This window comes from Euprymna scolopes, chromosome 29 (assembly GCF_053919585.1).
Source record: "Euprymna scolopes isolate OS-2025 chromosome 29, ASM5391958v1, whole genome shotgun sequence".
NCBI lineage: Eukaryota > Metazoa > Mollusca > Cephalopoda > Sepiida > Sepiolidae > Euprymna > Euprymna scolopes.
The window spans coordinates 107,597,644-107,624,775 of NC_136510.1; the positions used below are offsets into that span (position 1 = coordinate 107,597,644).

At 32.9% G+C, this 27,132-nt stretch overlaps 1 protein-coding gene and 1 long non-coding RNA gene across 2 annotated transcripts in view; one reads left to right on the plus strand and one right to left on the minus strand.

The window, feature by feature from the left end:
* The window catches only part of LOC145252812 (isocitrate dehydrogenase [NADP] cytoplasmic-like), a 58,400-nt gene extending 44,312 nt beyond the window's left edge, over positions 1 to 14,088 (minus strand). Inside the window, exons 1-2 of the mRNA XM_080112778.1 lie at positions 13,835 to 14,088; positions 9,422 to 9,461 (exon numbers count right to left, since the gene is read on the minus strand). Coding sequence (XP_079968904.1) covers positions 9,422 to 9,461; positions 13,835 to 13,847 — 53 coding nt within the window. The 5' untranslated portion in view covers positions 13,848 to 14,088. The remainder of the gene's footprint in view (positions 1 to 9,421; positions 9,462 to 13,834) is intronic.
* The window catches only part of LOC145252813 (uncharacterized), a 97,342-nt gene continuing 76,804 nt past the window's right edge, over positions 6,595 to 27,132 (plus strand). The window contains exon 1 of the long non-coding RNA XR_013863678.1: positions 6,595 to 6,872. This is a non-coding gene — a long non-coding RNA (uncharacterized LOC145252813). The remainder of the gene's footprint in view (positions 6,873 to 27,132) is intronic.

A 27,132-nucleotide genomic window follows, 5' to 3' on the forward strand; every position in this document is an offset into this window, starting at 1 on the left:
AAAATGATGATGTATGGAAGGCACCATGCATTGGGAGAATCTACACGATTAGTCCAAAAGCAGGGGAGTGTTATTTCTTACGCCTGTTGCTCAATGAGGTTGCTGGTCCAACTTCATTTCAAAATTTGCGAGCATACAATGGTCAGGTGTTTGAAACATACAGAGCAGCGTGCCTTGCTCGAGGCCTTCTAGAAAATGACCATCACTTGCATCAAGCAGTAGGAGAGGCAAGTGCCACTCAATCACCTTCAAATTTGCGAAGCCTATTTGTGATAATTTTAACAGCCTGTGAGCCAAGAAATCCTCTTGAGATCTGGATGGCTTTTCGTGATGTAATATCTGAAGACATTCTTCACAGATACAGGCAAGAAGTTAACAATCCAGAAGCAGATTTTAATGAGGACATCTACAATAAAACTCTTTGTCTAATTGAAGAAAAAGTTCTCCTTATGTGCGGTCAACCATTGGCAAGCTATGGATTACCTGCACCAACGCAAGGGAGAGATGAAAGACTCGCGAGAGAGTATCAACGTGAAGTTACTTATAATCTTGAAGAACTTTCCCTACAAGCAGAAAATATGCAAGAAAAACTGACCGATTCTCAAAGAGAAGTTTACAATTCATTCATGGCAATGTTGGAAGCACAAGGTGAAATGAACAAAAACATGATGTTTCTTGATGCTCCAGGTGGTACGGTCAAGACTTTTGTAATCAATTTGATCCTTGCAAAGATTAGATCCATGAGAAAGATTGTGCTTGCAACAGCATCCAGTGGCATTGCTGCTACTCTACTACAAGGTGGCCGCACTCTTCACAGCACTTTTAAAGTACCCTTGGATACTCATCGAATGGATCAGCCAGTTTGCAAAATTACTGGTAACTCAGCCTTGGCAAATGTAATTAGAGACACCTCTGCAATCATTGTAGACGAAGCCCCAATGACGCACAAGAGTGCTTATGAAGCAATTGACCGAACACTGCAAGACATCACAGGAAACAAGAATCCCATGGGTGGCATTCCAACCTTATTTTGCGGTGATTTCCGTCAAATCCTCCCAGTGGTTAAAAATGGCACAAGGGCTAACATTGTCAATGCAAGTTTGAAACAATCCTATCTCTGGAGGCACGTTATAGTGAAGAGACTGACTACTAATATGAGAGCCTATATCTCTGATAACACAGCTGCAGCAGACTTCTCAAAATTGCTTCTCCAAATCGGTAATGGTCAGTTTCCTATCACTTCTTCACCTGACACAATTAAGATTCCAACTGCGCTTGGTAAATGTGTCGGTAATCAGAAGCAACTGAAAGACAAAGTGTACCCAGACCTGCAAAACAATGGAAAATCACCGGATTGGCTTGCTGAGAGGGCTATTATTTCGCCATTAAACAGCAATGTGAATCATTTGAACAATTCAATAATGGATGAATTTCCAGGAGACACAAAGCAATACAAGTCAGTTGATTCGGCTACTAATGAATATGAAGCTGTTCACTACCCTGTGGAGTTTTTAAACTCTTTGGAGATATCTGGAATGCCTCCACACATTTTAAATCTCAAAATTGGATCGCCAATCATGATTCTTCGATCCTTGGAACCGCCAAAAACAACAAACAGAACCAGATGTGTTATCACCAGATTGCACACCAATGTACTTGAGGCCACCATTTCCTGTGGTCCCTACAAAGGCGAAACCGTTCTACTGCCAAGGATCCCCTTAGTTCCATCGGACTCAGAACTTCCATTTAAATTCCGGAGACTCCAATTTCCTGTGAAGGTGTGTTTTGCAATGAGCATAAACAAAAGTCAAGGTCAGACATTTAACACCATTGGCGTAGACTTGACATCAGACTGCTTCAGTCACGGTATGTTCTACGTCTCCATCAGCCGGACAGGAAGTTCAGAAAAACTCTACATTCTGGCTCCAAATCAAAGCAGCAGAAATGTAGTTTACCCTGAGGCTCTTCAGTGAAAAGTTCGAGAAATGGATATGAGGAAAAACTGACATGATCTGATTGTGGTAAGTTTTTAGTATTGAATGTGCAAGATAAAATTTAAGCAAGAGTTGAAAATTACTTCAATGAAAAATTTACTATGTAACATCAAGTAACCTTCCTTTTTGATGAAAATGTTTTGTGAAGTTCCTGATTGAATTTCAGTCACTACAAGAGGTAGTTAAAATGTTAATCACCTTATGCAATCGTTGCTCTTACAACATCAACTTACTGGAAAGGTGCCCACAGATTTTGGTACCCGAGTGCGCAACAAAGCTCCGTGCGAAGCACGGGTATCTTTGCTAGTATATATATATATATATATATATATATATATATATATATATATATATATATATATATAAAGCTCTGTGTGTGTGCGTGTGTGTGTGGTCACGAATAGGCTCCTTTATGGTTGACTATTTAAAAAAAAAAACTGATTACATATAATGATAGAAGATGTATTGAGACACAGGAATGGATATGCTTGATCTGGCAGAACGGTGGTTCATTAAACTTGTGGGGTCTGCGTTCGCGCCTGGCCACAAAGTATCGAAATAAAAAATTTAAAAATTTAAATAAAAAACGTTTACAAGTGTTTTTGATATAGATGTACATAATAATACTTTGATAAGTATGTTTTAACGTAAATAGGGATGGTATAATAAAATTGTGGGGCCTGCGTTCGCGCCTGGCCCCCCATAGAATGGAAATAGGCACAAACTTTAATAAAGACTTTTCATATCTATCTGCGTAAGCATACTTTGGTAATTATGTTTCAGTTTGAAGAAATATGGTATAATAAAATTATGGGGTGTTCGTTCGCACCTGACCTCCATAGAATGGAAATATGTCACAAAGTTTAACAAGGTTTTTTAATATAGATCCACAGAATATTGTGATAAGTGTTTCAGTGTGAACAGGTATGGTATAATAAATTATGGGGTTTATCTATTTTATTTTTACTTTCATCATATTTTGCTTTGGTTTTGATAACCCCAAATTCAACCCAAATTTACAACCCTTCCTTTTCATAACCTATCATACTTTCATAAATCAGAGTCCATTTTCTGTAGGCTGCTTTTGAACCCAGTCAACGACGGGTAGTTTTGCTAGTAATAATAATAAAACTTTATTTTAGCAATTCCTAAAAATAAAACTTTCTTTTGTTAATTCATAAAAATAAAAATTTACTTTAGTAATTTATAAAAATAACATTTTATTTTAATAATTTATAAAAATAAAACTTTAGTAATTCAATAAAAATAAAACTATACTTTAGTAATTCATAAAAATAAAACTTTATTTTAAAAATTCATAAAAAATAAAACTTTAGTAATTCATAAAAATAAAGCTTTATATTAGTAAATTCATTAAAAAAACTTTACTTTAGTAATTCATAAAACTAAAACTTTACTTTAGTAAATTCATAAAAATAAAACTTTACTTTAGTAATTCATAAAAATAAAACTTCACTTTAGCAAATTCATAAAAGTAAAACTTTACTTTAGTAATTCATAAAAATAAAACTTTACTTTAGTAATTCATAAAAATAAAACTTTACTTTAGTAATTCATAAAAATAAAACTTTATTTTAGTAATTCATAAAAATAAAACTTTATTTTAGTAATTCATAAAAATAAAACTTTTAATAATTCATAAAAATAAAACTTTATTTTAACAATTCATAAAAATAAAACTTTACTTTAGCAAATTCATAAAAATGAAAATTTGTTTTAGTAATTCATAAAAATAAAGCTTTACTTCAGTACATTCATAAAAATAAAACTTTACTTCAGTAAATTCATAAAAATAAAACTTTACTTTAGTAATTCATAAAATCAAACTGGAAATAAATAAAATCCAGATCGGCATTGCTGTTACTCCACTATAAAGAGTAAATATTTCAAAATAAATTCTTAATTAAATATTGGTTCCTAATGTTTTTAGAGACATTGATTTCAATTTCCATATATCTTAAATGTTCTCATAAAATTTAATTCAAATGGTATGTACATAAACTGTTGGTTTATTGGATTTGCAACAAAAATTGACAATAAATTGAAAATAACAAGACCAAAGTTGTTTGGTGGGATAAGGGAGGGGCGTCGATAATCATATCACATTTTGTCTTACAATTTTTTAAAGTTTACTCTAAACTAATTAATTACTTGAATATCGCATTCACTTTATGAGCCTAATCCTACTTCAAATATGTTGTTTTAACATTAATTTTATATAAAAAAAATGACATGTAAGCTGAAGTGGGACAAATTACAAACAACCAAAAAGAAAGAACCAAATAAAATGAGATGAGGCAGGTTAGTAAAGCCCTCTAAACCTATTCTAAGAGTAACCTGATCACAATTTTTAGGGATGTAAAACCTGAAAACAAGCAAATCAATCTCAAAGTAGGAGTGGGAACTAGTGGGTGATAAAAGAAGAAAAGGGATAGAGAATGAGCAACGCTTTTGATTTCCAAAATAAAGTTGTTTTGTTTTAATAAAATACTTTCTATCTATATATTCTCACAACTTGCTCTGAGCTATGCTCATCTTCCGTTCTGTCTCCTCTGGGGTCTTCCAACCACTCGGTTGTATCAGTTAAGATAAAAATTAAATGTAATAAGTCCTCAGACCTTACAGTATATCGATACTCAATGGCTGACTGGGATAGCTTCCGTATATTTATATCTGATCTAACTGTGCTTAAATCAAAACATGGATTCCATGAACACAGCGTCTTCCCTAGAACTGCACGCCCGTGGAACTCTTTTCCGTTTGCCTCTTTCCCGGCTGACTACAACTTGGTTGTCTTCAAGACCAACATAAACAAATTCTTGATGAACCGCCCCCTTAAGTAATCCAATTTACCAAATTTCCATTACCAATGATTACTACGATATTATCCCATTGATTATTATACACTCAATAACCCTTATCCTTGAGTGGCATCCGAGCTTTGATAAGTGGTGACTTCTATGTAAAATATATATATATATATATTATCCAGTTTTGATACTTAAGTGCTGTGAATGTTCTGAACTCATTACTCAACTAAACTCATGCGTAGTTGTGTGAGACAAATCCTAAAATAAAAATACGGAGTTTTTCCTTTCACTGAAGGTGAAAAAACGTCAGCCATGACAGTTTGGAAGATAAACAAGTTCCTTACATCAGACTTTAATCATAACGAATCCAGCGGTTCCTACATTAAGATTTAATCTGTAAGTTGTTAAATAAATCCCTAAATAAATCCATATATTTTTGTAAACATGCAAAATGCACTTATGGGGATGGTGTATATTACAGCATATATTATTCTAACTTTTTTTTTTTCAAATATTTTCCTTGCAATTTATTGAAAATCATGAGACAGTCAAAGTCGATTTGTATTAATTTTTACAATAATTTAGTGTACAAAATGCTATTTGAATTTTTTTCATAAACAATTGAAAATAGTCGACGATTGATATGCAAAATACAAAAATGGTCTACGAACAGAATAGTTAAAAATGCCCTCTCCCATGTTAAGAATGATTTTCTAAATATTAGTACTATTCAGAAAACCATTCTTAACATGGGAAGAGAGGCTTTTTTAAAACTATTCTGTGCTTTCCCTTTATCAAAGAACGTTCATATTTTTTATTATAATTCTAAAGATTTGGTCAGCTAGCAGATTGATTTGAAAAGCCAAGATAATATTAATACTTCGGGTTTGTATTACTGTACACATAGATTCGAAAAAGTTGTCAAAAAACAAATATATAACAAATAAATATTATCAAAGGCAAGATAAGTTACTTTTCTACCAAACTGGATACATGTTTTTTTGTTTTTATTCAATGTAACATGTTTATTCAGCTCGAAAAACATGCAGTGTTTACCGATCTATTGGAAAATTCAAAATGGCGCCCGACACTCTCTTTAACACGGTAAGTTAAGGAAAAAGGGGTTATAAATAATAAACTAGATAAAAATACTATTTAAAAAAATCCGAATATATGTCAACTTATGTCACGGTAACATATAATGAGCGAATTTCTAATAGTATTTTGTCTAGTTTATTATTTATAACACCTTTTCCTGAACTTACCGTGTTAAAGAGAGTGTCGGGCGCCATTTTGAATTTTCCAATACATCGGTAAACACTGTATGCTTTTCGAGCTGAATATACATGCTACATTGAATAAAAACACGAAAAATATATCCAGTTAGGTAGAAAAGTAACTTATCTTGCCTTTAATAACATTTATTTGTTATATATTTCTTTTTTTGACAACTTTTTCGAATCTATGTGTACAGTAATACAAACCCCTAGATTCTAATGTATAAGTGATTACATGTAACAGTAACACTTTGAAAACATTCGCGGAAAGAAAAAAAATATATATAGGGATTTTGCAGTATGTACAACAAAATGAAAAAGTGATAAATACAAAAATATATAACAAATAAATCTTATCAAAGGCGAAATAAGTTACTCTTCTACTTATCTAGATACTTTTTTGTGTGTGTTTTAATGTATTTTAAAACAATTTATATTCAGTTCAAAAAACGAGTAGTGCTGCTGCTGCTGAGTTTGTAAGTTAAACCCATAACAACATGGCCGATAAAAACATGTCACCTTGGAGTGTCAGTAATCGCTCAAAACTCGAAAAATAAACAAAATACTGGTAAAAATTCATCCAATAAGTGTCACCGTGACATTGGGTGAATTTCTATCAGTATTTTGTTTTATTTTCATGATTTAAGCGAATATTGAGATTTTCCTGTTGAATGCCTGATGTCGGCCATCTTGTTGTTCTAACTTATCTACTTGTATTTCTAATTAAATATACGCTTTAAAATATGTTAAACTACACAAAACTTATCCAGGTAGGTAGAAGAGTAACTTATCTTGCCTTTGGTAACATTTACTTGTTGATTATATGTTTGTTATTTTACCACTATTTCATTTTGTTGTATATACCGCACAATTCCCAAAATTATTTTAGAATTTCGAGTGGGAGATCGGTTTCATATATAAAGTTAACATCAAATGATCATCATTCCAACCCTTTCAAACGTTTTAGGGATGTTCACTCATTTTTTACGACTAACCTTAGGGTTAGTAGTCCGTCTGACAATATAATCATTTAAAAAAGTAGACACCTTCCAAAATACATAGAATATAACTTCCATATAAAAAAATTAGTTAACTGCTCTAAAACGTTAGAATATCTCGGAAATAGGAGTTCATTTTACATTAAATTTATGTGTGAAACTGATCTCCCACTCTCAATTCTCAAAGAAATATTTTTATATTTAATTTTTTTTATAATTAACTATAAATGTTTATCAGCATTTCTTTTTTCATGACAAAACTGTTTTTATTTCATTTTTAAATATTTTTCCGGCATTTTTATAAATACTACATTCTTCTGAAATTATTGGCACTTGTTTTCTTTTGTTTTTGTTTTTTTCGTGTCAATTTGCAATTATAAATTATAAATTTATAATAAGGTATTATTACATCTCATGTTAATTCGCCAAAAAAGAAAAATCTGATTCCTCGATTTTTAAGCGATTACACGCAAATGGCCTGAAAAACTTAGTGGTAAAAATTAATGAAACAACATAACATCATTTTCACATATAAATATAATGTAAAACGATCCCGCTTTCAGTCAGTGTTTCAACGATATGTAACCAATTTTGTTTCTTTTAAATCTCTGTCATGTTTCTGATCAAACTTTAGCTATATGTCATTGTTAAAGTTATAAAAACATGCCATTTTCCTACTAATTTTCTAAGTAATATTAAGCACTACCAAAGAACAAGAGAAAATAGCCGCGATATCTTTGAAGACTCGATAATCACTTCAAAATAAGAAATAAAACAAAATAGCGGTAGAAATCCACCCAATAGATGTTACCGTGACATATATTGAGTGGTTTTCTACCACCATTTTGTTTTATTTCTTATTTTGAAGTGATTATCAAGACTTCAAAGATGTAAAGAGATATCACAGCCATTTTTTTCTTGTTCTCCGATAGTGTTCAATGTTACTTGTTATCGAATCAAATAAACATTTTACATTAAATAAAAACACTAAAAACTTATCCAGTTAGGTAGAAAAGTAACTTATCTTGTCTTTGATAACATTTATTTGTTATATATTTGTTTTTTGACAACTTTTTTGTACCTCTTTGGATTGTAAAACAAACCCCACAATTTTATGAAAAACTAATGCCTTAAAGAACAACTTTTTAACAAAACAGCCCTTTAGACTTTAAATTGACTTTTAACGGTCCCGTTATTATTATAATTTATCTTTTTTGTGTGTGTGTGTGTCGTTATCTGGTACATGGGCTTTGTCTTCTCCCTTTGAGAAAGGGTTAGATCATTGCTAATCGCCTGAGGCGCCCCTACTGAGGAATACTGATGGGCTGCTCAGGCATCTTTTGCAGGCCACAGTACTCTTCCTCTAGAGATCTGGCTCTTCAATCTCACTTTCCGATCCTTGTGTCACATCATCCCATTGTAGGATTGAAATAAATATCGGGAACGAAAGCAGGAGTTTCACTTTTTGAGAAATGGAATTTAACGTGGAAAGTAAAGACGTGAACACGAAAAATTGCAAATTATTTTATGGAAATTGTCAAACCAACCAGAAAAACTTACACTAATATTCTTAACTGACCATCGCCATTAAGAAAATTTGGTGCTTGTTAGAATAGAGTCGACAGGTCGATTATTTTTTTTACATATTTTTTTACATATGTCGTTTTAAGCAAAAACAATATTACGTACTTAATTTTCATGTCGAAAATAGTAATGTATCCAAAAATTATGAAAATTCATCCAGTAGAATAACTGCTATTGTGTTTTTAGTAAAAAAAAGTCTCCCGTCTAAAACAGTACATTAGCGATTAAAGTGGCGAAAAAGGAGATTACTATGTTCTCTTTATTCACGATCTTCAAGGTATTCACACAAAAATTACTTTTGACTATAAATAACTTTCTACTCGATGATTTTTCACAATTTTTGGATATATTACTGTTTTCGACATGACAATTAAGTATGTAACATTGTTTTTGCTTAAAATGACATATTAAAAAAATCGATTTGTCGACTGTCTTAATAAGCACTGAAAATTTTAATTTTATTAAAAAAAAAAAAAAGATGCACACCTGTGGAATTCTCCCACCTGACTTCAACTTGGATGTCTTCAAGTCCAATATAAACAAACTCCTGATGAAACGCCCTCCTTAAGTAATGACACTTTATCAAATCTCCAATACTAACGAATACTACAACACTATCCCATTGATTACTGTACACGCAATAACCCTTATCCCCGAGTGACTTCTGGGCCTTGATAAGTGGTGACCTCCATGTAAAAAAATAAATAAATAAAATAGGAATATAAAAAAAATCAAACCTTGTCATCTCATCTCCTTGCATTTCAACCACATGTCCACCTTTAAGAAAGAAAAAAAATGTCAAAAATACAATTAAAAATTTGTTTTTTAAAAATAATTTATGTGACTGAAATAGGATTTAACCATAGTTTTACGGTTAAATCCTATTTCAATTACGTAAATTATTTACAGTGAAATGGATTTCATCATTTACTCCTAAATAACTAATATATATATATATATATATATATATATATATATATATATATATATATATATATATATATATATATATATATATATATGTATATATATATATGTATGTATATTGTCCGTCCATCGATTTTGATGAATACCACGAAACATCATTGATGATGGTGTGACTTGCAAGTGACATCTTTGTGGCGAGAGTTGCGCAATCTGCAACCACACCTCTCCTGAGTCGGCACTGTTGAATTAAATACCGATGGCAAGTATAAGTACTAAATACCATAAAAAGTTTTTCAGGACAACTAGAAACAATGCCGAGATAAGCAGAGAGCACATACAGGATATTACATACTATTCCCAAATGGTCACCCACACCCATCTGGTACTGGCCAGGCTCATTGTTGCTTAATTTCGGTGATCTGACGAGAACCGGTGCGGTGTGCCAATGTGATTATGTCGTTTTCTTTTAATTATATATATATATATATATATATATATATATATATATATATATATATATATATATATATATATATATATATATATATATATATATATATATATATAATTAAAAAAAAACGTGTTTTTTAATTATTTTATATATATATATATATATATATATATATATATATATCTATATATATATAAAATAATTAAAAAACCTCGACATAATGTGATTATGTCGGGGTTTTTAATTTTATATATATATATATATATATATATATATATATATATATATATATATATATATATATATATATATATATATAAAAAAAATTAAAAACCCCGACATAATCACATTATGTCGAGGTTTTTTAATTATTTTATATATATATAGATATATATATATATATATATATATATATAAAATAATTTTAAAAAAAACGACATAATCACACAGTCACAATTTTTGATAAACAAAAATCGAAACGAGGATAATGCTAACGAAGTGAAGTTGTGACAGTGCACTTTTCTTTTTCTTTTTTTTTTTTCCAAAAATTTGACTGACGTACACGAGTGAAGCCGAAGCCCCCATAGCGAAATACGCGTCACATCGGCTCCGATGTTGTACGCAGAGCGTTTCAGGGGGCGTTCATTAATCTGAAAAGAAACGAAAGAATTTTGGTGTGTTTATTATTATTGGCTCACATGGAGCTTTCACACAAGTCAACAATCTGATTGGAAACCTGTGGTGTTCTCTGGAAGCTGAGTGACAACAAGTTTCCCCAGACGTCCAGTTCTCTCCACCTCCTCCTTCGATAGCATTTGCAAATGAATTTGCATCATCGTAACAGCCGCTTACCATTGATTTCTCGCTGGTAGTGGCCATTGGTTTATACTGGAATTTGAGTGGCACTCAGCCTCCTCAAGGTCCCAGTTCTCTTTGCGCTTGTCCAGCCGAGGTCTGGTTGGCGCTCTCTCCTCGGTCTTTCAGTCCTTATTGACCCTTCTCGTATCTTTTGGTATCACTTTTTTTATTGGGGGGGGGGGCGGTGATGAAACAATGGGGGGAGATGCATGATGGGGGCTGTAGAATTTGTAGATATGCAGTTTCGATGTTCTTCATTCCCTGTAACGCTTATTCATTATATTGTCTTGTATTATTCTTCGCATTCAAGGGTTTTCATTAATATTTCAGTCGTTTTTCATTATCGTTAGTCCTTGTACTTTTGCAGTTATTCCTCTGATTCCAATTTCTGACATTCTTTTTTTGAAGTTTTTCGGAATTGTTCCTAGTGCTCCTACTATTGTCGGTACTATTTTGATTTTCTTCATCATCGAAATCCCTTTTAACTCTCTGGCTTGTTCCGTGTATTTGCTTCGTTTCTCCTTTTGTTTCATATTCACCCTGTGGTCAGCTGGGACAGCAAAGTCTACGATTTGACAGGATTTTTCTTTCTTGTTAATTATTACATCTGATCTTCTTGCTTGGATGGGTTTGCCCGTCTGTATGTCCATGTCCCATAGGATTTTGTGGTTCTCGTTTTCGAGTGCTGTTGCGAGGTTATGCTTGTACCATTTGTCTGTATGCTCAAAATGCAGTCGTTTGCACAATTCCCAGTGTACCACCCTCCCCACTTGGTCATGCCTGTTTTTGTATTCCTTTTGCACAAGTTTGCTGCATTTACTTACTATATGGTTTATCGTTTCGTCTCTTTGTCCACAGAGTCTGCATTTGCTGTTTTCTTGTGTTTTATCGATCCTTGCTTTGATATGGTTGGTTCTTATCGAGTTATCTTGTGCTGCAGTTATTAGAGATTCAGTTTCTTGGTTTATATGTCCTTTTTGCATCCATGTCCAGGTGTTTTTGTTATTCTCATCTTTTGTCATTCTTATGAATCTTCCTTGGAGTTGTTTCTCTTCCCATTTCTCTTTTCTCGTTTTGTCGTTTGTCTCTCTGTTTTCTGTTTTGTTGTTTTTTTTTCAGTGTCTCTCGCTGCCATAATTATCCTTTAAGCGTTTTGCATTATGTATTTTTCTAGTTATTTTTTCGAGTCCTTCACACAGTTTTCTATACAGATCAGTCCTCTCTCGCCGTCTTTCCTTTTCACGTAGAGTCTGTCAATATCGTCCTTTGGGTGTAGTGCATTATGCATGGTCGTGAGTTTCCTGGTTTTCTGGTCGAGTTGTCTCAGTTCTTCTTTTGTCCATCCTATAAACGGTCCAGAGTATCTCACTAGTGACACTGCCCATGTATACCTTTTATTAGGTCTCTGCTATATAATTTCGTTTCCAGGAGTTTTCTTGTTCTCCTGAGGTATTCCTTTCCAATTTTCTTTTTCATTTCTGTTGCTCTGATGGTGTCCGCTTCCAGAATTCCCAAGTATTTATAGTCGTCTTGTTTCCCTAGTGCCCTCATTTCTGTTTGGTTGGGTAGTTGCATGCCTTCTGTCGTTTCCAGTTTTCCCTTTCTTATAACTAGTTGTGCGCACTTTTCCATTCCAAATTCCATTTGGATATCTTGGCTGGAGATCCTGGTAGTGTTAATTAGTGTCTCTATTATTATTATTATTATTATTATTATTATTATTATTATTATTTTGGCTTGAATTTTGCGCTTTTTGGTTTATTTTGTTGTTTTTTTGTTGTTTTGTTTTTTTTGCTGGATATTTTTTTTGACCGGAGATTATAGTTATTTTTATTTTTGAATAAAAACAATTTTTGTAAAAAATAATTATTAAAACAAAAACAGTCGTGTTCTCGTCGAGTAGGTTTTTTTATTATTCAATATTGATCCGTGCTAAAATAATAACATTATTATTTAGAAAGCCATTCTTAACATGGGGACGGGAGTGTACACTTTTATAAGAACAGATATCGGTCAATTTTCCTGTTAATAATTCCCTATAACTATAATTTCCGGCAAAAAAAAAAAAAAAAAAATATCCAGAAAAAAAATAAAATAAAAACATAATAACAAAGTAATCCGAAAAGTGCAAAGTTCTAGCAAAAAAAAAAAAAAAAAAAAAAAAAAAAAAATCAAGGCCACACATGCCAAAATTTTTTCCTTTCCTTTCTGGATTAATGAACGCTCCTTATAACTTGCTGCGTACAACATGCGTATTTCGCTATGGAGGCCTCATTCGTGCTCCGAAAAATTTTCAATAACAAAATGTTGAAGCTATGTTTTTCTTTTCTTTTTTAAACCTTAAAAAATCTGACCCTGTGTCCTTTAACTTGAGTTATCACTCAGCTTCTTCATGACTTTTTTGAAAATAAAGATAGCGACTATATTTTTTCGAACTAGCATTTCGTGTTTACAATTAAACTTGCTATAACTCAGGTGTGTTCTATTTCATTCTTTTTTTTTTTTTTTTACTAAGTGAACATAAGTTTTGGCCAAGCAATTAAATCTTGCAAAAACTCATTTCACTGTAAATAATTTACATGATCCAAATAGGATTTATCAATAATAAGACAAATTTGGAAATTTGCGATATTTTTTTGTTTTTGTTTATTTTTTTTTCCGAAATTTTCACTTTTTTATTTACATTTGAAAAAAATGACACAAAAAATTTCTCTAGTTTCGATTTTTTTATGTTTTTGTTTTATTTTGTTGTGATTTAAACAAAAAAAGAGAGAAAATCGAAATAGAGCGATATATATATATATATATATATATATATATATATATATATATATATATATATATATATATATATATTACATATATATAACACGCACTTTTCGCAGTAAATATAAATAGAAGTAACACAACTCACCTTTGATCTTCATTTCTTTATCAATATTTTCTTTTCAAATTATAGGAAGCAGTTTTATTTTACGATATTAAATAAGGCGTGAAACTTTATTATATAACCAATAAAATTTTGAACTTGTTAAGAAAAAGTCGCTACATGGAATGTGAAGCAGAGAAGGAAACACCCGGCCACGTGACTTCGATGGGGGTGTCACGTGATTGAAGGAGTTGTTCTATTTTGACACATGTCAAAACACAGTGTTCGTTTCAATTGGTTTATTTATTATTTAAGGAGTGTGTGTATGTGTGTCGGGGGAGTGATATATTTATTGCTTGTCGTTTGAGACACTTTCATTCATGGTCTCTCCTCATGAGAATAAAGTTTGACACAAGGTCAGTGTTTACTGTGAGATGGATGGGAGGGGGGCGATATCCAGCTTCCCAAAATTGCTACAAAAAAAAAAAAAAAAAAAAAAAAAAAAAGAAAATAGCGGCACTTGTGCATTTTAAAATTCCCCAAGCAAATTCATTATTTTCATTTTAGGAGAGTTCCGTTCGCGTAAAGAAAAAGCAACCCCCCTCCCTCCCTTCATCATGAGAAAAATTTTCTAAATTTGTTTTGGAATATTAAAATATGCAAATGCCAAAATTTCCTCAGAATCGATGCCCTCATAGGGTGGGGTGAATAAATCTTTTTCTTTAATTTTGTATATAGTCTTGTATACTGTTTTTTTTTTTTTAATTTAGTTTAAGAGCGTAACTCATCGGCATTACATAACTAACTTCGGGACAAGATCAAAGTGCAGTATCTGTTCTTCAGATGCTGCACTTCTATTTCTTGTTCTCTTTCGGTGGAGGAGAAATCCTTCACGACTGAGACAATTTTTATTTTTGCACCTTTTCTCCACGTTAAAAAACGACCCTGGTGTCTAACTCTGTCCAGTGGGGAGGCATAGTAAATAGGTACATAACTAACAGGCCTATCCGACGTTGCCCGGAGTAAAAATAATAAAATGGAAAAGTTAAAGAAAAGTTTGTAACATCTTTAAAATGTTATCACTACTTTTCTTTCCAATTGCCCCCACTTTCTCCCTCTCTCTGTCTATCTTTTTCAACTCCTCCCTCCAAAGTGTTTGACATCTTTCTTTACTTTTAAATATCCCCACTCCCTCTCCCTCAGACGACATCTCTCTTTCCTTCTCCTTCTCTCTTTCTTTCTCTCTATCCCTCCCTCTTATTTCCACCTTTTTTCTGTCTCTCTTTCTTGCCATCTTACTAGCTCTCACTCTCACTACTTTTAATTCTGACCTATTCCTTTCTCTCTCTCTATTTATTTATTTTATTTTCTCTCTCTCCCTCTCCCCCCTTTCTCTCTGGCAATATAACAAAAATCAAAATCAAAAATAAATTAAAGAAATCCGACTGACTGCTGTTTGACCTACTTTCAGTATTGTTTTTGAAACAACTACTAGTCAGAAGAAAAAAGTAATTGCTTACCCTCACACCACACCGCCACCCTCTATCAAGTGAATGATTATGAAAGCATTATTGCTTTTATACCATAAGTAGATTGGGGTGAAACTGAATCCGATTATGTAAGGTTTGTAAGTGTATTTTTGTGTAAGTTCTAATTTAGCCGCACACACACACACACACACACACACACACACACACACACACACACACACACACACACACACACACATATTGAATGCAGCAGCAAGTCCTGAGAACATGTTTACCAGAAACAACAGTTGGAAAGAAGTCATACACCATCCACTACGACTATGCAATTACTACAGCTACGTACAAGATTTTTTTAATTCATTTTTTTTTTTTTATTACATTTTCACCCCAAACAAGGCAAATTGCCACTTTGGTGTAGGGGGCTACTATCAGGGGCAACAACTACTGGGGTACTATGTAGGGATTTGGGCAGCAAGATGTCGGTTCACGTTACACTTGAACTTCTGCACGTCAGTACTGTTGGGGAAGCAGGGACCTGGAATGGAATTCCAGAGTCTAGCGGTTCTGGGGAAGAAACTATTGGAGTAAAAAGATCTTTTACATCTAGGGATCTCTACAGTGTGGGGGTGAGATTTAGCAGCCTGTCGGGTTTGTCGAGGGTGCTCACGTCGTGGGGGCACAAGTGATTGCAGTTCGTCAGAGCATTCACCATTAAAATACTTGTAGAAAAGGCAGAGGGATGCAACATTTCGTCGATGGGACAGAGGCTGAAGCTTAGATGCCAGTTCAGGGCCTATCAGATTAGCGACTCTCTTTTGAACCTTGTCAAGGAGCGAGAGACTAGTAGCAGATGCACCAGCCCAGATGTGACAGCAATACTCCATACATGGGCGAATGGTGGCCTTATAGAGGTACAGGATACTTTCAGGTGTTAGTAGTTTTCTAATAAGTTTCCAGACTTTTTTCATATGGGCACTTTCATTGCTAGTACACACATGAATCTCTAGTCCCCTTCAAAGTAATCTCCCCTAGCTGTAATGCACTTGTATCATTCATACAACTTCTGGAAGGTTCCATGGAAGTCCTCTTGTGTGAGGATGTCAATGACCGTCGTCACAGCTTCTTTCATCTCCTTAATTGTCTCATAACGACAGCCTCTAAGTTTTCCCTTAAGCTTAGGGAATAACCAAAAGTCACAGGGAGCAAGGTCTGAACTATAGGGAGGGTGAGGAACTGTCTTGATGCCCATCTTGGTCAAATAGTCTGATTTTCTCTGAACAATTTTGGGATAAATTTTGCGCAAATCTTTTGCATCTCCAGTTCCTCGTGAATAATTCTGTGTACAGTTCTTTATTTGGTAATTCAAATTATGACTCCCTTACTCCTCTCATCATCCTTCACAAACTTCCCGCCTTCCTTGAATCTCTTATGCCACTCAAAAACTGATGTTTGATTCATGAAAGATGGTTCAAAAGCAGTCTGAAGCATTTCATACGTTTCTGTGGTATTTTTTCAAGTTTAAAACAGAATTTTATTGCATATCGTTCTTCTAAAGTGTCTTTATGTCCAGATCGCATTTTTGAAATTCACCATCAGTGAAAATCAGGCTTTAGTAGGGTGTATTCCAATTTCTGCTGTACCGGTTCATTTGAACCTGAAATCATAAAAATTAGTTAATTATCTGATAAGATGTATAGCAATAACATACTGAATTTTCAAGATTCTACGACAATTTTAAATGCCTGCACAAAAAAGTCTGGAAACTTATTGAAGGTGACTAGAAACGGAGCTATTAAACCTGACAGTGATATGGGACGAGAAGGAGAAACAAGTTAGTGTCCTCAATGTTAAACAGAGCTGAAAGAAAAGATAACGAAATACCAAGGTTGCGTGTGTGACATGGAAAGAAACTGGAATCTTTCGAAGATCTCCATCATTTCTGTAATTGAATAGTCCAGCAACCGGACTTCTCAAGTTTTTTTAAACTACCTGGCAAATATAGCTTGTGCTGTGAACCAAATGTAAGATAGATACAAAAAATTGCACAAAACAATTAGAATTTTAAAAAGATTTTTCAGAATGTATGAGATAGCAGGTGAATGTCTACAATCCGGTAGGATGATCCATGCTTAGCTAGAACAAATTGCTAAAAAAATTAAAAAAGAAAGAAAAAAGATACACATAGTCGCACACACAACATGCATACATACATGCATGCACACACACACACACATTCGCACACACACACACACACGCGCGCACACAATATGCATACAGACATCACGTACACACACATACGCATATGCATGCATACACACACATATGCACATATACGTGTACATACCCACATACACACACATGCACACACACAACATGCATGCAGACATCATGCACACACATGCATATATACATATGCATACACACACATGCACATACAAACATACACACACATGCCCACACACGCACGCACTCACTTGCACACACACACTCATAGGAGCAACTGGGCTAATGAAAAAGAATTTCAAAAACTATCTGGCGAATATACCCGGTGAACCAAGTGCAAAAGAAATACAAACAATAGCACTTAAAGGGACGGTTAGAATCTTAAAAAGATCTCTCGGTTGGAGTAACTAAACTAATGGGAGAATGTTTGGCATCCGGTAGACTGCTCCATCCCCAGGAAAATTACTTCCTTTAAACTCCTTGGCCTAACGTTTACAGGGGACATAAACTGGAATATATACATTGAGAGCATTGCCAAGGCTGCTGCAAAGAAGGTGAGCTCTCTCTACCATGCCAAAAAATTACTTACGCCTGAAAGTATCCTATACCTCTATAAGGCCACCATTCGCCCATGTATGGAGTACTGCTGTCACATTTGGGCTGGTGCATCTGCTGCTTGTCTCTCACTTCTGGACAGGGTTCAAAAGAGAGTCGCCAACCTGATAGGTCCTGAACTGTCATCTAGGCTTCAGTCTCTGTCCCATCGATGAAATGTTGCATCGCTCTGCCTGTTCTACAAATACTTTAATGGCGAATGCTCTGACAAACTGCAAGCACTTGTACCTCCTCAACGTGACTACCCCCGACTAACTCAATAAGCAACTAAATCCCACCCCTTTACAGTAGAGATCCCTAGGTGTAAGAAAGCCTTTTACTCCAATAGTTTCTTCCCCAGAACTGCAAGTCTTTGGAACTCCCTGCCGGGATACTGCTTTCCCAACTGTACTGATATGCAGAAGTTCAAGTGTAATGTGAACAAACATCTTTCTACTCATCTCCCTTCATAATGCCCCTGCAAATTATGTCCCCGATAGTAGCCCCCTACTTCAAAGTGGCACTTGCCTTGTTTGGGGTGAAGATTGAATAAAAAACAAGAAAAGAAAAACAAAGTGATAAGAAAATTAAAACAATGTAAAAAACACACACAACTATTTTTGACATAATAGAAAAACTCCTTTCACTACATATCATAGGTTAACTAGATATCCACATTAAAAAAAATATTGTCTTGGTTTCTTGGGTCGATACGAAATAAAAATAAGATGCTTGGGTGATTTGCATTACATAAGTCAGTGAATGCCTCACTTTTGAGTTTGTGCCATTTTTTATGCTATCTTTGCGTAATACAATCCCCGTTTACTTGTGTCCACATAAGGCCAAAGTAATGCACAAGGTGATTTTTTTTTTATTGCAGGGAGAATCCAATTCTCTCAAAAGGAAAAAATAAAAAAATATGTATAGTTCTGCTGCCATTCTCTCACACATGAATATAGTCCAAACCACAGAAGGAGGTAATGCCTAAGAGCATTTATATATCTGCTTCTGACAAAGCAAGTTTTTATTTTTGTTTTTTCTTTATTGAAGGAGGGAGGTCACCGCTTATCAAGGCCCAAAAATCATTCAAGGATAAGGGTCAATGAGTGTCAGGTGGTCGGTTTGTTGTGGGAATCTGGCTTCATGAAAAGGGGCCCTGTGGTCCGACTGCGAAAATAGTCTGGTCTATCCGAATGACATTTTCTTACAAATGAGGGACAAACAGTAAACCCATCACACCTAAAAAAAGTGATTGATAAGAAGTAACAAACCCTCCACTGCCTCTAAAAAGCTGAGGTAATGCCTGGGAAGATAGATTCTTGAGACCAAACAGATGCTACACTTTGAAATATTTATTTGCACAAAATATGAAAAAAAAATTACAAATTGAATAAATTAGGCACAATGCCAATAAAAAGTATGAGGAAAATGGGTGTCGTTGGTCATCCTTAGTTTCAAATTGCTGAAAGTTTGATAACGTAATAGATGTATGGAAACTAAAGCCGTTTTCAGGACTGCCAGCAACCATTGTAAGAAAGTAATAAGGAACGCAAGAGTGTTGTATGCTCAATCTGTTAAGTCCAAAGTAGCTGAGCAGCGGCTTGCTTCCCACCAGTTTTGGCAAATAGCAAACAGAATCCTGAACAGAAGCGTGTGCTCCATCCCAACTATTATCAATGGACCTGAGGTAATCTCGTCAGCATCAGACAAAGCCAAACTCTTTGTCAAGAACTTTGCAGCTAATTCTACCCTTTGCGACCAAGACCGCCAACCCCCAATATTTCCTCCTGTATCAGAAAACACGCTATGTGATATACGTATATCTGTACGTGATGTTGCCAAGCTAATCAAAAACCTTGATTCGAGTAAAGCAACTGGCCCTGATGGTATTCCAATTATAGTACTCAAAAAACTTCAACCTGAATTAGCGCCCATACTTACAAAACTGTTTAAACGTTGTCTTAAGGAGAATAGTTTCCCATCTCCCTGGAAAATCTCATCAGTATGCCCTGTATTTAAGAATTCAGGTGATCGCTCATCCCCCTCTCAGTACAGGCCAATAAGTCTCCTGTGCGTCATGAGTAAGTTGCTAGAATCTGTGTTAAATACAGAAGTAATCAAACATCTCAACAAAAATAACCTTCTTAGTGACACTCAATATGGTTTCCGTTCTGCTAGATCTACAGCAGATGTCCTTACAGTTATATCGCATAGGATTAGCAAATCTCTCGACGGTGGCAATCTTTCTAGGGCAATTGCTCTTGACATATCTAAAGCCTTTGATAGGGTATGGCATAAAGGTTTACTTCATAAGATCGCTAGCTATGGTATAGCTGGAAAAGTCTTCTCAATTATTAAATCATTTCTTTCTGATAGGTTCATAAGAGTAGTAGTTGAGGGGCAAAAATCAGAAGCTCACAGTATTAATGCCGGTGTCCCTCAGGGATCCATCCTGGGCCCAACTCTTTTCCTGATCTACATTAATGATCTTCCAAATCATATCCTTACATCATTTGTAGACATTTATGCTGACGACACTACCATTTATGGTACCACATCTAAGACAGTAAACGACCAAGTTCTCTCCAATTCTCTCTCCTCTGATCTTGAGCACGTAGTACAATGGGGAAAGAAGTGGCTGGTTACTTTTAATGCATCTAAAACCAAGCTTCTCTCTTTACATCATCAACATTCTAATCCACATTTGTCATCAATTGAAATGAATGGCTCTCGTCTTCAGGAGGCCTCAAGTTTTGACAAGCTTCTGGGCTTGACCATTACTCCTGATCTTAAATGGAACACGTATATCAAATCTGTTGCCAAGGCCGCTGGAAAAATGGTGGGATCTTTCTATCGATCCAGTAGATATCTCACTGCTGATGCTATTCTCTACCTATATAAGAGCCAGGTACGTCCAAGGATGGAATACTGTTGCCACATCTGGGCAGGAGCTGCTAGAAAGGACTTGTCCTGCCTTGATAGAGTTCAAAATAGACTTCGTAGCCTCGTAGGAGATGTCCTTTTCTCCTCCTTGCAACCTCTATCTCACAGAAGAGATGTTGCGAGTTTGTCTCTGATGTATCGTTATTTTCATGGAAAGTGTTCAACTGAGCTTCAATCTATGGTCCCCCCTCGCCAAACTTTCACAAGAAACACTCGTCTAGCTGTAAACACTATCAATAATTTCCCCCACTCTTTATCTGTGCCTAAACCTAAACGTAGATTCCATGAACAAAGCTTCTTTCTTAGAACTGCACGCCTGTGGAATTGTCTTCCGTTTTCCTGCTTTCCGGCTGACTACAATATGGTTGTGTTCAAGTCTAAAGTAAATAAGTTCTTGATGAGCCGTTCCATATAAGTTATTAAATTTACCAAATTTTCATTACTAATGATTACTATATTGACCAATTTCTACTGTACACTCTTTAACCCTTATCCTTGAGTGGCCTCTGGGCCTTGATAATGTGGTGATGCCTATGTAAAAAAAAAAAAAAAAAAAAAAACTCGTTTAGGAAGTCCAATAAGTCTTGCCTTCTTCCCTTCTCCCTTCGTTTGTAAATATCCCATAATCCTTTGCTTGTGTTCAATAAAATTTTCTTCGCTTTATTCGTCCACACGTGTCGTAAATTTCCTCCCTAGAATTTCTGCTTAATTCTTAATCGTTTCCACTCACGATGCAACTCGCAACACAAATACTTAAAATTGTTTGTACTACTCTTAACTAGAATCATCTCAGTCACCACAATACCACATTCACTTCAGGGGTTGTTCTACTTTAGATTAACCCAAATTTGAAAAAGTTTTATTGAAGCAAAAATATATACAGAGATTATCTTTCATTGGTGAGGGAGTGGTGAATAAACAAAAAGGGACAAAATTTGTTGGTCCTTGTTTGAAAAGGCCTGATAAATAAACTATAGTTGTACTGTGGTATTTCTCTAACTAAAGATTCGATTGAAAATAATGCTGGTGGAACTTCAGAATACAGGCTGACAGAATTTTCAGAAATATTTTATTTATTGTTCATTAGTGATTTCTGCTATTATATGAAATTATTATATTATTGTCTTTTATAAAATTATATTTTTGTATTTAAACATTTCAATCAAACTTTTATAAAATTATATTTTTGCATTTAAACATTTCAATCAAACTTTTATAAAATTATATTTTTGTATTTAAACATTTCAATCAAACTTTTATAAAATTATATTTTTGTATTTAAACATTTCAATCAAACTTTTATAAAATTATATTTTTGTATTTAAACATTTCAATCAAACTTTTATAAAATTATATTTTTGTATTTAAACATTTCAATCAAACTTTTATAAAATTATATTTTTGTATTTAAACATTTCAATCAAACTTTTATAAAATTATATTTTTGTATTTAAACATTTCAATCAAACTTTTATAAAATTATATTTTTGTATTTAAACATTTCAATCAAACTTTTATAAAATTATATTTTTGTATTTAAACATTTCAATCAAACTTTTATAAAATTATATTTTTGTATTTAAACATTTCAATCAAACTTTTATAAAATTATATTTTTGTATTTAAACATTTCAATCAAACTTTTATAAAATTATATTTTTGTATTTAAACATTTCAATCAAACTTTTATAAAATTATATTTTTGCATTTAAACATTTCAATCAAACTTTTATAAAATTATATTTTTGTATTTAAACATTTAAAACAAACTTTTATAAAATTATATTTTTGCATTTAAACATTTCAATCAAACTTTTATAAAATTATATTTTTGTATTTAAACATTTCAATCAAACCTTAATAAAAGTATATTTTTGCATCTAAACTCTTCAATCAAACTTTTATAAAGATATATTTTTGCATCTAAACACTCCAATCAAACATAAAGTTATGTTTTTGCATCTAAACAATTAAATGAAACTTTTACAAGGGGCGTGCAATAAGCAATGCCCCTGACTCACTTCCCATAGTAGTAGAGCAACGAAACTTGGCACAGTTATTAGTCTTTCTCTACATAGGAACCATCTAGAGTTATGCATTTCTCCCATCGTTTGATGCAGCTCTGGAGACCGTTTTTGTAGAACACTACAGGTTGGTCTTTTAATCATGATGTGACTTCAGAAATCAAGGCTGCATCAACTGGGAAACGCTTTCCTTTCAAAAACAACTTCATGGCTGGGAAGAGGTGAAAGTCAGAGGGTGCAAGGTCAGAAGAGTAGGGAGGATGGAGCAGGATTTCATAACCACACGCCCGTACTTCTGATTTGGTGACATGCGAGTTGTGGACCGGAGGGGTGTCCTGCAGGAGGAGGGTACCTTTGCTGATTTTGCCCTGCCTCTTGATTTTGATAGCTTCCCTTAATTTCCTCAAAAGTGAAGCATAATAGCCTCCTGTAATTGTGGTACCCTTTGCCAGAAAATCTGTCATTACTACTCCATCCTGGTCCCAGAAGACTATGAGCATGACCTTGCCAGCGGAGGGCTGCACCCTTGCCTTCTTTGGAGGGGGTGAGTCCAAGTGCTTCCACTGCATTGACTGGTCTTTGGTCTCTAGATCATAGTGATAGACCTAGGTTTCATCCTGTGTGATCAGTCTTTTGAAAAACTTTGACTCATCTTCTTGGCACATCTCCAAATTCATCCTCGAGCACTCAACGCATTCTCGCTTCTGGAATGGTGTGAGCAACCTGGGAATCCATCTGGCAGACACCTTATGCATATGCAAATGATCATAAATCATAGTTTCCACAGACCCTGTACTAATCTTGACATCTTGGGCTATTTGCCAAATAGTAATCTTCCAAAATGGCAGCCTCAACTTGACGGACAGATGCCTCATCAATGTCAGAAGGGGGGGGGGCGACCAGGTCTGGGAGCTGTTTCCACAGACTTCCGGCCATGTTTGAATTCACGATGCCAGTGTTTTTCAAGGTCATATGATGGGGCATTATCACCATAAATTTCTTTCATTTCATCAAAAGTCTCCTGTGGTGTGCGTCCTTTCAAATACAAAACCCGGATCACTGCTCGACATTCAACAGGCTCCATTTCACACCTGACTCAGTTCAAACACCTGTAAAACAGAAACCACAATTAGTTCAGAGCTGTAAATTGCCACATAACCAGTAGAGATATAAATCATTGCACATGCAAAATTTCAGATAGATCAGACAACTGGAAGTGGGTCAGGTGCATTACTTATTGCACGCCCCTCGTATAAAGTTATATATTTCACCTAAACACTTCAATCAAACTTTTATAACGTTATATTTTTTGTATCTAAACACGTCAATCAAACTTTTATCAAGTAATATTTTTACAGTTAAACATTTCAATAAAACTTTTATGAACTACATTTTTACATCCAAACAGTTCAATCAAACTTTTTATAAAGTTATATTTTTGTATATAAACACTTCAATGAATATTTTATAAAGTTATATTTTTGCATCTAAACATTTCAACAAAACTTTTTATAAATCTACATTTTTGCATCTAAATGCTCAATCAAACTTTTATAAAGTTATATTTTTGCATCTAAACACTTCAATCCAACTTTTATAAAGTTAGATTTTTGCATCTAAACACTTCAATCAAACTTTTATACAGTTAGATTTTTGCAACAAAACACTTCAATAAAACTTTTATAAAGTTAGATTTTGCATCTAAATACTTCAATAAAACTTTTATAAAGTGATATTTTTTAATCCAAGCACTTCAATCAAACTTATATGAAGTTATATTTATGCAACTAAACACTTCATAAAAACATTTATAAAGTAATATATTTTCATCTAAACACTTCAATCAAAGTTTTATAAATCTACATTTTTGCTACTAAACACTTCAATCAAAGTATTATAAATCTACATTTTTGAATTTAAACTCTTCAAACTTTTATAAAACTATATTTTTGCATCTAAACACTTCGATGAAACTTTTATAATATTGTATTTTTGCATCTAAACACTTTGATCAAACTTTTATAAAATTATATTTTTGCATTTAAACACTTCAATTAATATTTTATAAAGTTATATATTTTTATGCAAACACTTTAATCAAACGTTTATAAAGTTATGTTCATGTAACTCAACACTTTACTCAAACTTTATAAAGTTATGTATTTTTTATCTAAACACTTTAAGAAAACTATTATAAAGTTACATATTGCATCTAAACATTTCAAACAAAGTTTTATAATATTTTTGCAAGTAAACACTTCAATCCAACATTAATAAAGTTATATATTGTCACCTAAACACTTCAATTAAACTTTTATAAAGTTAGATTCTGCATCTAAACACTTCAATAAAACTTTTATAAAGTTATATTTTTGGAACTAAACACTTCAATCAAACTTTTACAAAGTTATATATTTTTACTTAAACACTTCAATGAAACTTGTATAAAGTTATATTGTTGCATACAAACACTTCAATCAAACTTTTATAAAGTTATATTTTTGCATATAAACACTTCCATCAAACTTCTAAAAAGTTATATTTTTGCATCTAAACACTTCAATCAAACTTTTATAAAGGTATATTTTTGCATCTAAGCACTTTAATCTAACTTTTATAAAGTTATATCTTTGCATCTTAACACAAAATTATACTCATATGTATATTTTTCATCCAAAACACTCAATAAAAGTCTTTTAAAATATGTTTTTGTATTTAAACATGAAATTTATATAACGTATATAAATTTATATCTTTGCATTTAAACACTTAGTCAAACTGTTCTGAAGATATATGTTTTATCTACAAACGTTCTTTAACTCTTACATATTATATTTTTGTATCTAAACACGAAATCAAATTGTTATAAAGTTATATTTGTTAATTTAAACACTGAATCAACACGTTAAAAAGTTATATTATTGTATCTAAATACGAAATCATACGCTTATAAATTCATATTTTTGTATCTAAATACTGAATCAAACTCTTCTATGGATATATTTTATATCTAAACACTTAATCATATTCAGTTGTTAACTTACACTCTTCTGGAGTTTGAAAGTTTAATCCTCGGTTGGGGGATACTAAAATACAATTGTGATTAGGACTTCTACCCAACCATGGCTGATGGAACAAGAGCATGTAATCTCTCCCCATGGATTAAGTTCCATTCAAAATTATGGGCAGATCCAAAAGTTTGAATGAAAGATTGCAAAGTTTGACAAGATATACCTAAAGAATGTTGGAGGTTACACTGACTGAAACATTGTGCAAAACTCTCAATCTGAGAATAATAGTACACTGAATAATCTAAATAATAATAACACTGAATAATCTAAATAATAATAATAACACTGAATAATCTAAATAATAATAACACTGAATAATCTAAATAATAATAACACTGAATAATCTAAATAATAATAACACTGAATAATCTAAATAATAATAACACTGAATAATCTAAATAATAATAACACAGAATAATCTAAATAATAATAACACTGAATAATCTAAATAATAATAACACGGAATAATCTAAATAATAATAACACTGAATAATCTAAATAATAATAACACTGAATAATCTAAATAATAATAACACTGAATAATCTAAATAATAATAACACTGAATAATCTAAATAATAATACACGGAATAATCTAAATAATAATAACACTGAATAATCTAAATAATAATAACACAGAATAATCTAAATAATAATAACACTGAATAATCTAAATAATAATAACACTGAATAATCTAAATAATAATAACACAGAATAATCTAAATAATAATAACACTGAATAATCTAAATAATAATAACACTGAATAATCTAAATAATAATAACAACACAGAATAATCTAAATAATAATAACACTGAATAATCTAAATAATAATAACACTGAATAATCTAAATAATAATAACACTGAATAATCTAAATAATAATAACACTGAATAATCTAAATAATAATAACACTGAATAATCTAAATAATAATACACGGAATAATCTAAATAATAATAACACTGAATAATCTAAATAATAATAACACAGAATAATCTA